Source organism: Bos grunniens, chromosome 12 (genome assembly GCF_055505025.1).
Source record: "Bos grunniens cultivar Pamir isolate PY7600 chromosome 12, Bosgru_T2T1.0, whole genome shotgun sequence".
Classification (NCBI taxonomy): Eukaryota; Metazoa; Chordata; class Mammalia; order Artiodactyla; family Bovidae; genus Bos; species Bos grunniens.
Window position 1 is genome coordinate 11456725 of NC_141176.1, and position 12705 is coordinate 11469429.

The 12705-nt window shown below is 38.8% G+C and overlaps 1 protein-coding gene across 12 annotated transcripts in view; it reads right to left on the bottom strand.

Moving 5' to 3' along the window:
* Positions 1-6158: 6158 nt before the first annotated feature.
* The window catches only part of ELF1 (E74 like ETS transcription factor 1), a 121631-nt gene continuing 115084 nt past the window's right edge, over positions 6159-12705 (bottom strand). For all 12 annotated transcript variants that reach the window (XM_086328772.1, XM_086328763.1, XM_086328767.1 and 9 more), the window contains one exon: positions 6159-8214. In XM_086328772.1, coding sequence (XP_086184898.1) covers positions 7620-8214 — 595 coding nt within the window. In that variant the 3' untranslated portion in view covers positions 6159-7619. The remainder of the gene's footprint in view (positions 8215-12705) is intronic.

Sequence of the window (12705 nt, forward strand, 5' to 3'; positions counted from 1 at the left end):
AATAAAATAGGGAGAAAAGACAAAAACAAAATCAGCAATAAATGATATTTGCAATAGCATTAACTATTAAATACTGAAAATTAAACCTGACAAAAGATGTACAAAACATATACATTGAGAATTACAAAATGTTGCTGAGAGATATCAAAGAACACTTAAACAAATGGAGAAATATTCTATGTTCATGAATATGAGACCCAATATTAAAATGTCAGGTCTTCCCAAATTGATCTATTGATTCAACCTGATCGCAGTCAAAATCTCAAAGACTTTTTCCATTTTATAAGTCGACAAACTGATTCTGAAATTCAAATGGAGATGTAAAAGACTCAGAATGGCCAAATAACAGGGTTGGAGAATTAACACTAGCTGATTTCAACACATCCACCTTGTGTGTTGGTACAAAGACAGACAAATCAATAGCAAAGAAAAGAGAGTCCCTAAGTAGAATCACATGAATATATACAACCGATTTGCAACAAAGGTCCAAAGGTAATTCAGGGCAGAAAAGATTGTTGAATAAGTCTTCTTGGACTTTTCAATTGAAAAGGTTGATCTTTTCAACAAATTTGATATAAAAAGGAAAAAAAAGTGAACTTCAATTCATACCTTGCATCATCTACAAAAACTAACTTAAAATGGATTCTGGACCTAAATGTTAAAACTGTAAAACTTCTAGAAAAAAACATGTCTGTGTCCTTGGGTTAAACAAAGATTTCTTAAATACAACACCAAAAGCATGCTCCATAAAAGAAGTTGATATGAGACTTTACCAAAATTTAAAAGTTTCTGCACTTTGAAGATACTTGCAAGTCATATATCTGATGAAGAGCTTGTATTCAGAATAGAGTTCTCAAAACTCAGTGATAAGAAAACAACAGTATTTTTAAATGGGCAAGAAAACTGAACAACCAAGTCATCAAAGAAGATATATAGATTCCAAATAAGCTGATGAAAATTGCTCAAAATTATTAGTCATTAGGGAAATATAAATCAAAGCCACAATGAGATATAACTACACACCCATTAAAAAGGCAAAAAAATAAAAGACCATGTAAAAGAAAATGTAGAGCAGATGAAAGCCTCATATACTGCTGAATGTAAGATCATACAACCATCATATGATTTAAGCAGGCCACTCCTCGGTACTTGTCCAACAGATATGAAAATACATATCCAATATAAAAATTTGTACAAGAATATTCATAACAGCTTTAATGATAATACCTGAAAACCAGAAAACAACCCAAATGTCCATTTACAGATGAATGGATACACTGCAGTATATCCATGTAACATAGACTAAAATACTCAGCAATAAAAGAAATAATATGCTGAAACAGACTACAACAGGCATGAACCTGAAAAGAATTATGCTAAGTGAAACAAGCTAGACAAAAAAATAGCACATAGTGTATGATTCCATTTACATAAAATCCTAGAAAATACAAACTAATATGCAGAGACAGCAGATCAGCAGGAAGGGACTGGTTACAGACGGGCACAAGAAAATTTTAGGGTAGTGTTCACTGAACATGAGTAGTTTCACTACTCGATTAGTGATGATTTCATGAGTTTATACTATTTAAATATGTGCCATTTATTGTATGTCAGTTATAGCTCAAAAACTATAAAACAAGTTTGCAGCTACAGATAAGAACAGACAGTCATAGGCACATAGATGGTGGTTAGCAGCTTGAGAACATGAACATGAAAATAGGTAAGAACATGTAGCTTAGTCATGTATTTAATAAATACTGAGTAACTACTATGTGGAGATACTGTGCTAGAGACCAGGTGGGTACTAAAATGACTAGTCTTGACTTTTTATAATGTAGTGTTGGAATCATACATATCACCAGTCAGTTATTATAGTATCAGTTCAGTTCAGTTCAGTCTCTCAGTCGTATCGGACTCTGTGACCCCATGAATCGCAGCACGCCGGGCCTCCCTGTCCATCACCAACTCCCAGAGTTCACTGAAACTCATGTCCATCAACTCAGTGATGCCATCCAGCCATCTCATCCTCTGTCGTCCCCTTCTCCTGCCCCCAATCCCTTCCAGCATCAGAGTCTTTTCCAATGAGTCAACTCTTCGCATGAGGTGGCCAAAGGACTGGAGTTTCAGCTTTAGCATCAGTCCTTCCAAAGAACGCGGCTGTGCTTTGCTGGAGCAGCTGTGAAGAGATACCCCATGTCCAAGGTAAGAGAAACCCAAGTAAGACGGTAGGTGTTGCGAGAGGCATCAGAGGGCAGACACGCAAACCATAATCACAGAAAACTAATCAATCTAATCACACGGACCACAGCCTTGTCTAACTCAGTGGAACTAAGCCATGCCATGTGGGGCCACCCAAGATGGGAGGGTCATGGTGGAGAGGTCTGACAGAATGTGGTCTACTGGAGAAGGGAATGGCAGACCACTTCAGTATTCTTGCCTTGAGAACCCCATGAACAGTAGGAAAAGTATTATAGTATAATCTGCCCAAATGAGAGAAACTAAAGGGCTCTCTGGGAATTCTCTGGTGGTCCAGTGGTTAGGACTCCGTGCTTCCCTGATGGAGGCCTGGGTTCGATCCCTGGTTGGGGAAATAAGATCCTGCATACTGTATTGTGTGGCTAAAAATATATGTTAAAAATTTAAAAAGGGCTTTATGACAGTAGTGTGGAATTTTTAAGAACTCAGAGACAGCTCTCAGAGGAAGTAATATCTAAGCTGAGGCCTGAAGAACAGATGGGTGTTAGCCAAATAGAATGAGAGCCACGGTACCAAGCGGGGTGACAGCACGTGCAGAGGCCCAGAAAGTAAAGGGAGCACACAGAGTTGGGAAGTCCAGCCCCATCAGACCCTCTAATTTCGTGTTCTGATTTTCTGTTTTCCCTAAATTAAGGCCCCCTCACCCATCCAATCACCAAGCTGTGTATCCCACAGAAATCTGGGTTTGCCCTGAAAGAGGGTATCAGTCATTCTTTGGGGTAGCCAATCACATAAATTGGTAGTTAACACAAGGAGTCAAGGAAGGACTTGCTTATTCTTTCTGGATGAAGCAGCGCTTGTTTCAAGATCAGATTTTTGAAGCAGTAGAGACAGCGGTACAGAGTTCAGTGTTCAGGTGCTTTGCCAACAGTGGCTACAGGTAGACCAGTTGTGCGGTACAGTTTTGTGATTTGTTCTTAGCTATGTGACTTAGATTGACCCTGATTCTCTAGTCTTTCTATTCTGTGAACTGCACAATATTCTTCTGATGAAGTTTCTTTTATACTGAAAACCAGAATCCATCTCTGTTGCTGAAGACCAGGAACCTAAACTGACAGTTTGGTGTTCAGAAGTGTGATGCTACAGAGCACATTCTGGTATGTATAACCAGGCGGATGAAAGAGGCAGGATGGGGGACACTGAAGATGCAACACACAAGGGGAAAGGGTGACCCTGAGATAGGACATCAAACTTGCACCATCAAGAAATGTGTGCTAAAGCTGAGACGGCTTGGGAAGGGATTTCTGCCCAGTGCTCATACTAGGTGTGGCTGTGGAAGACAAGAAACCAGGGAGCCACAGCTGGTCTGAAAAAGAGGACTGCATCACCTCAAAAGATCCCAGTCATGAAACTGGGTCAAGCAACTGGATGAAACTTTGGCTGATCTCACAGCTCCAGGAAACATGAGAGAAATGTTTCCTGTAGGTGTGAGCATTTTTGGAAGTACATGTATGGGCTCTACCATTCCTCCCTTATTCCTTGCTGTGGAGCCCAATTTTTGCTTGACTGCCTATCTCCCCAACACATTGACTAACTCATCCATGGTAATCCTGCATCCTTGGCCAGCCGTGGTTAGCCTTAGGAAGGAGTATATGACCAATCTAGCTCTGAAAAGATGGCTGCTCAGGGTGCTCTGGGAAAGGTTTCCTTACTGATAAACAGAAACACAGAAGAACGACTGTAGATATCTCGCATCCAATAGCAGGAGCCATTCTGGAAGCAAACCCCAAATAACTGAGGGTGGTAAAGCAGAAAGAGGGAAGCAAGCTGGTTGCTCAGGATCCCTACTGTGCTCCTGAATTAGCCAACTTGGAAACTTCCTAACAAGTTTTGTACTGTTTAATAATTGTGAATAGGGTTTCTCATTCCTTGCAATTGAAAGCATCCCAAACCTACTGCACCTGCAGAGAAGGCAGTGGCACCCCACTCCAGTACTCTTGCCTGGAAAATCCCATGGACGGAGGAGCCTGGAAGGCTGCAGTCCATGGGGTCTCGAAGAGTCAGACATGACTGAGAGACTTCCCTTTCACTTTTCACTTTCATGCATTGGAGAAGGAAATGGCAACCTACTCCAGTGTTCTTGCCTGGAGAATCCCAGGGATGGGAGCCTGGTGGGCTGCCGTCTCTGGGGTCACACAGAGTAGGACACAACTGACGTGACTTAGCAGCAGCAGCAGAAGCAGCAAACCTCCCTCATGGTGTGATTTGGAGAATAAAATTGGATGATACTGCTACTGGGATCCAGAAGAGGTGAGACCAAGGGGGAAAAAAAAAAGGTGAGACAATGCAGGCCCTCAGCTCCATCTGAGGACTGTAAGCAACCACTGAATGGCTGCTGCTGCTAAGTCGCTTCAGTCGTGTCCGACTCTGTGCGACCTCATAGATGGCAGCCCACCAGGCTCCGCCATCCCTGGGATTCTCCAGGCAAGAACACTGGAGTGGGTTGCCATTGCCTTCTCTGAATGGCTAAGTATAATTAAATATATATCTATTTCTATCTATCTATTAATATGTTCACCTGTTGCACTGGAGAAGAACGCATTGAAGGGGGACAAGGTGAAGACACAGAGACGGAGAACAGTGATCTTTAGATAAAACTTGGGAGAACTCCAGCCTTTGATAGAGTCTCTGGAGCAGCCCAAGAACAGCACTAAGAAATGACTATGAAGGTAAGAAGAGGACAGGAAAGAGTTGGCACAAAAGTAAAGGCAATAGAGACTTGAAGAAAAAGTAAGTTTTAAAAGGTTATCAAATATTGGAAAGGTCAAAAAAGAGAATTGGCAATATGGAAACTGATGGCTATTTAGTGACCTTTGCAACAGTAATTTCAGGGTAATAGGGCAAATGAACTACTACAGAGGGTTAAGAATGAATGGACTAAATGTCCATCAACATATGAAGGGATAAAGAAGATGTGGTACATATATACAATGGAATATTAGCCGTCAACAAGAATGAAATAATGCCATTTGAACAACACGGATGGACTGAAAGATTGCCATAGTAAACCAAAGTCAGTCAAAAAGAGAAACACAAGTATCTTATCATATCGCTTATATGTCGAATCTAAAATATGGTAAAAATCAGTAACATCTACAGAACAAAAACAGACTCACAGATAGAAAACAGACTAGTGGTTGCCAAGGGGGAGGGGAGCAGCGGAGGGGAGGAGCGGCAGTTTGGGATTAGCGGAGGCAAGCCACCCATTATAGAATGGATAAACAACCAGCTCATAATGTAGAGCATAGGGAAGTGTTTTCAATATTCTGTGACATAACACAATGGGAAAGAATATAAGAAAGTGTCTATATATTATATATATACACTTTGATCACCCATCTCCCCAATATACATGTATATACTAGGTTTGATGAAGAATGGAAAGTTGTAGAAAAACAGTGGAACAGAAGGGTATAAGCTAAGGGTAGTAAACAAGAAAACCAGTGAGGCCTGCCCCTTCACATTTTTCTCTGCTTCCATCTTCAGAGACAAGAATGCTCCTTTCAAAACCATATTTCAGAAAAATATTAAGTGACATGAAGAAATGAGTAAGTGGAAGTTACTACTAGGTATAGAGGTATTGGATTGAGATTTTCATTTTCTTATGTTTTTCTATGTTTTCTGAGTTTAACAACTGATCTAATTTCTAATTAGAAAACTTGTTTTTTTAAGTGTGTTTAATATTATTGCTGGGAATATTTTATTTTCCAATTTTTGGAGCCTCGTAATCCATGGTGTCATGTCTGGAAACTGCCATTTGGCATTGTAGAAAGGAAAACTGAGAAGATAACATTCTGCAAATCTTATCTGACTAATGGAAGCTATTATATAAACATTTAGTAACATTGTTATACTAGTAACATTTTCTATTAAGAAACACTTGCTTGAAAACAAAAAACACAGAATTTTTACATGATTTATTTAATAATAAACCAATTAAAGATACAAAAACGTTTAGAGGATTCCAAAATTTAAATTTTTGTTTAAATACAAATTCACTCTGTAATATGAAAACATATAACATTAGACCTCTAAACATAATGATTTTTTCGTCTACAAAAATTGCTTTTTGCTATACTAAAAAATTTGCAGGAAACAATTTTTCTTGTGAAATTAAGTGTACATTATTTACAGATGAAAAAGTAATCTAAAAAGTAATCTAGAAACATGGATATATAATGTAGATTATCTTTGTATATAATTCCCCCTCCCCCACTCCCAATTAAAAAAAAGATCCAAAATATAAAGCAATTACAGTTTTATAGCAACTGACTACTCAGTCAGATTAGCCAATTGTCTGGGCCCTTAAAGAGCCCTGACTCTTTCAGAATAGCAGTGTATCATTTAGCACTCAGAAACCTAAGTTTACTAGTGGATCACAGTGCACAGGGGCCTAAAGAGTTAATGAACAAACTATTTAGGGAGAATTCAGGTTCATAGCAGGTTTTACAGATAATAGAAAAATGAATTTTTTAGGGCCATTAATTTTCTGTAATATTTTAGTTATATTTACATTAGGAGATAAGCTGATAATGTTTAATTGATACTAACTGATAAATTGATAAATTCGATAAATTGATAAACTTGATAAATTGATAAATGTAGGAGTTAGAATCATAAAATTTAGAACTAGATGGGAAACGGAGAACTAGATAGGAACTAGATAGGAGGTGGAGTCTAATCCAATACACCATTCCTCTTAGGAGGCCCAGAAGATCAAGTGGCTTGCCCAAGGTTACACAGCTAGTCAGCAGGAGAACCACTCAGGCTGATACTTTTCTATTAGCCTGCTTCTGAAACAGGTTCAGCCCTATCATGGGCACATTTCAGTTTTTAAAGTTATATTTTACATAGGCATAGCTCAACATACAGTGCAACAAACTAAAGTCAATCTAAGTGAAATCATAATTTTAACAAAGCATAAAATAGGTGTCTTGCATTTCAAAGAGTCAAGACTTAACCTTTGATACAAGTGGAATGAAAACAGCTCCTATATAAATTTCCTGATGTCTTACATTTAAGTATTGTATTTACAAAAGAATCAGAAAAGCTAATGCAATATAAAATTTTAAATGGTGCTTGTAAAATGCTTATGATATAACCACTGGAAAAAAACTCAATGTCTTCATAGTATAAAACGCCTGTTCCTTCACAACTGAATTCTGAAATATTTGGAGAACAAACAGAAATATCTGGGTTTTTCCCCCCTCATCTAACAAAGTCAAAATTAACTGTTACTAATTTTTAACAAGTAACTACAAAATGAGGAAAGTTTGGAGGATTTATCTTAGAATCAATAGTTTGCATACAATTGAAAATGTTCAATTAAAAAACAGCCATCTGTAATTCCTTTGGCGTATTCCTCAGAAGGAGCTGGGCTCCAGTAGTTCGTTTTTTATAGCTGCCTGAGAAGGAAATCCATTGGACACCACCATCACGTAAGGCTGCAGCTGCTGCTCGGCGTCTTCAGTGCCTTGTTTCTCGTTATCTTCAACCTCCTTTTTCACTTCTTCCTGTATGTGAGTTTTTGCTTCTTGAGCTTTGATAACTGAAGTGATTACAGTGCCAGGTGGGTGAGCAACCAGCTGTGAACTGTGATGAGAAAAGGTCACCATGGGTGTGGTGGCACTGAAGGACGGCGCCGAAGCCGCGCTGACGGTCCCGTTGCAGACGGTTGGGACACTGCTGGTGAGGACCTGCTGCACGTGGGCAGGGCTCAAGACGATGGAGGGAGGGGAGCCTGGCTTCTGCGACTGGAGCACCACGTTTTCTTTGAGGACTGTCATGGGCTGTGAGGATGGGATGGCTTGTAAGATGAATTTCTGAGATCCAGCAGCTGACGATGGATCTGCGCTGGCTATCACTGTTGTGATTGGCACTGTCTGGAGTGTTACCGTGTGCAAATGCTGATTCCCAGGAGATACCACCACTGGAACTTGGGCTGGAGTCTGTATGGTCCTATTGAGATTACAAAATAAAAGTGAGGAAATAACCATATTCTACATTGCTGAAAACAACACTTGACAAGTCACTTGAACAAAACATGAGTTATTCATTTCAAATGCTCCTTCCCGTTATTGCCAACGCAACGAAAACATTGTGCCAGACCCAGCATTAAACACTGCACATACAGAAATGGCCTACGAAAAAGTCTCAGTCCATTAACTGTAATGCCATCTGTGGGGAAATGTCTGTATAAAGCACTGTATTAACACAAATGGGGAAGCAATTTTTTGTTGAAGGAGGATATCAAAATGTTTCCCAAGGCAGTTATACATAAGCTGCCTGACAGAAAATAGGAATTTCTTTTTTTTTTTGCTGCACCATGCAGCTTGTGGGATCTTAGTAACCTGACCAGGGATCAGTTCTGGCCTTTGGCAAAATGCAGAGCCCTAACCACTGGACTGCCAGGTAATTTTCAAAAATTAGGAATTTTTAAATAAACACTGGATCCACTATCATTTTAATATTTGAGGGATAACGTCATCTATAAGTCCAACCAAATTACCAAACTTCACATGATTATAATTGTTTTCAACCTGTTTCGGCTCAGATGGTAAAGAGTCTGCCTGCAGTGTGGGAGATCTGGGTTCGATCCCTGGGTCGGGAAGATCCCCTGGAGAAGGAAATGGCAACCCACTGCAGTATTCTTGCCTGGAAAATTCCATGGACGAAGGAGCGTGGCAGGCTACAGTCCATGGGGTCGCAAAGAGTCAGACATGACTGAGCGACTTCACCTTTCTATTATATAGAGAAAACACTCAATTAACTAAAATTAAACAATACTTCAACCTTAAACGTATATGTGATAGAATTATTAGAAGAATTTTAATAATTCATGGCTCATATTACATAAAACAAGTCATGAATATAACTCATGAGGGTTCTTTAGGATGGCAGAGAGAACAAAAGGTAAGGCCAAATCTTGACAAAAATTAACAAAGGTTGTTTTTGAGGTGTGTTTTCTCAGCTCAAGTAATCTGCACAAATTTTAATCATAAAGATACAATTTTAACATAAAATCCAGTTTAAGTTGTTAATTCTATTTATTGAAGAAAAGAGGTACATAAATGGTATTATAAGTCAATCTAATTTTTAAAGTTCACAGCTGTGAAATTTATACTCATGGCTATAGTCAATACAAAACAAATGTTGTTGAACAAACTCAGCATCTGGATCTCAACTGTGTTTCCTCTGAATTCTATAAAGCTATTTGACAAAAGGGAGAGGATTGCTACTTCAAATGGCTGAGAGCCCGATTAGTCCCCATAAATGAAATGTTAATTACTGCCTTGAGACTATCACAGGTAAATTTTAGCAAGTTACAGTTACGTGGCCTGTCTCACGTGAAAAATGAAATTGTAGAGCAGAAACCAAGTGGGTAATGTGGAAGATGACTCAGTACAACTCAGGAGAAAGTAAGAGGAAGCAGAAAGACACGGGAGAGCTGGGGCCACACCCACACACGCAGGACACCGTTTCTCAGGTTCAGTTCGCCACCACAGTCCCCACTGTGAGAATCAGTCCACGCCAGGATGTCAGCAGCCCTTTTGCAGGACATTGCTAGAGGAGAATATGAGTCCAGTAATGAAGATGTACTAGGTTGGCAGGGTACAGCTAGGAATAAAGGCCAGGTATACTAATACTCTTGGGCAGGCGGTGATGAGTTGGAAGGGTATGGAGTAACTCTGGGAACTAGAGCACTTTTCCAAAATACGCTGTACCTCCCTTTTTTCCTGCCTGCCTAAAATCAGGATATCCTGGGTAGAATCTAAGCCTGCAAATAGTAGCTGACCCTACAGACTGATACCATTTTTTAAATAAAAAAGATCCAAGAGCTTCCCATGCCAAGAACTCATGTACATGTACATACAGATAAAATAGAATTTGGCACATAGAAAGCATACAGAATGTATCTATAAATATGTATAGCCTGGCCACCAAATAAGTATTATTATCACAATTTTCCACATGAAAAAAATTAATGCAGAAAGAAGCTGAATAGCTCACATAAGGTGAGCAGTTAGATAAGCAAAGGGATCAACTACAGAGCCTATGTGCTTAACCATTACAACATACTGTCACGTAAGTCCTGAATAACTTCAAGTAAAGAGGGATACTTACTATTAGATTTTTAAACAGTAGGGAGTTACAACTCTAATATACCCACACACCCCTTTCTCTTTCCGTCTCTCAGGTATGGCATAACCAATAATCTACTTGGAAAAGTTCCATGTTGTTAATCAGGGCTACCACGAGACATTCAATGCATTTTATTGAAGTCAGAAAAAGATGGCCCTTTCCTGGGCATCTGACTGCCATCTGCCAGAAAATATATATACTGACTTAAAATACCTGCAGTGTAAATATACTGGCTATTTGAACAAATTATAAAACAATAAGTTTTCACTAATAAAAAATTCAGAGATTAAAGGATTAAATATGATGCAGCCTTTTCCCAACCACAGGAATTAAAACCATTTTTTTCTTAGTTAATTATTAAACTGTCAGTTGTGTCTGCTTATAATTATATTGTACAACAAAGGTTACATTACAGTTAACTACTTCTAAAAAGCCCAAGCTGCTTGTAACCAACTGGTACAATACTGGTTATTTAAAATTCTTCAAACTTTCTGAAGCTAAGAAAGATACACAATATAATATTTGGCTTTTGCTAAATATCTACTCAGCTGTCAGGAAGTGTCATTTAATTGTTACAACCACCTGTCAGGTTAAATAATATCATCTTTATTTTATAGATGAGGAAACAGAATAGTTGGTTAATATAATCCAATGTCATATCCAATAATTGACAAGGGTTGTAGGGTGAGAATTTTATGCCCAACAATTCCTACTCCATTATATTGCTTTTAAAGTAACCTATAAATTATATATTGATATTTTTAGAGGCTAATTTATTTAAAAGACCCTAAGACAAACTTAGTGCTTGGAAAAACCTTGTAGAGAAACAAGTTATACTTGGTAGGTATATGGACTTCCAAGTTTACCAAGGGACAATTTTAGGAAAATACTTTACTAGAGGTTTATTTTTGTGAAGCCAAAGTTAAGATTTGTACACCTGAACATATATACCATAAATCAATTAAGAAAAGTTTAATCAATTTCAACATAGACACAGTTGGCCTTCCATACTCATGGCTCCACATCCACGTATTCCACCAACCTCCCCCAGAAATATCCAGGTGAGTCTGGATATCCCCAGGTGAAAATATCCAGCCTCACCTCCCCCCAAATTGCAGAAAGTTCCAAATTGCACAGCTTGAATGATCTGCTACATGCTGGCAAGTACTTACATAGCATTTATACTGTATTAGGTATTATAAGTAATCTAGAGATAATTTAAAGTATATGGGAGGCTATATGCAGGTTATATGCTAAGATTAGCCATTTTACATAAGGGGCAACCTCAGATTTTGGAGTCTGAAGGGAATTCTGGAAATAATCCCCTGAGGATACTGAGGGATAATTCTATGGGCAATTGTGTGAGATAAAAAGAAATGAGTAAAGGAAAAAATGGAGAAAAAATATGTTGCTACTTCTCTGTAAATAAGTAATAATTCTTGTGATTGTGTGAATTAACTGAGAGTACGTCAGATCATTAAGTTTACTGCTTTAGACTAAATTTCTTGTATTAAAACATTATCTCTACCACTATCTCCACCTGTGACCAGGCTCCTTGGCCTCTCTTTGCGTCGGTTTCCTCAACTATAAAATAGGAATACTGAATATTACCTATACCTCATTGTGCAATAAGGATTCTATACTTTAATATATGTAAAGTATATGAAAAATAGAGTGTTTTGAAAGTTATCAGTTCCTGTTACATTAATTTAATAATTAATCTAAATTTAATTCATAAGATGCTGATTGCAGCCATGAAATTAAGACACTTATACTCCTTGGAAGGAAAGTTATGACCAACCTAGATAGCTTATTCAAAAGCAGAGACATTACTTTGCCAACAAAGGTCCGTCTAGTCAAGGCTATGGTTTTTCCAGTGGTCATGTATGGATGTGAAAGTTGGACTGTGAAGAAAGCTGAGCGCCGAAGAATTGATGCTTTTGAACTGTGGTGTTGGAGAAGACTCCTGACAGTCCCTTGGACTGCGAGGAGATCCAACCAGTCCATTCTAAAGGAGATCAGTCCTGGGTGTTCATTGGAAGGTCTGATGTTGAAGCTGAAACTCCTATACTTTGGCCACCTCATGCGAAGAGTTGACTCATTGGAAAAGACCCTGATGCTGGGAGGGATTGGGGGCAGGAGGAGAAGGGGACAACAGAGGATGAGATGGCTGGATGGCATCACTGACTCGATGGACATGAGTTTGGGTGAACTCCGGGAGTTGGTGATGGACAGGGAGGCCTGGTGTGCTGCAATTCATGGGGTCGCAAAGAGTTGAACACAACTGAGCAACCAAACCGAACTGAA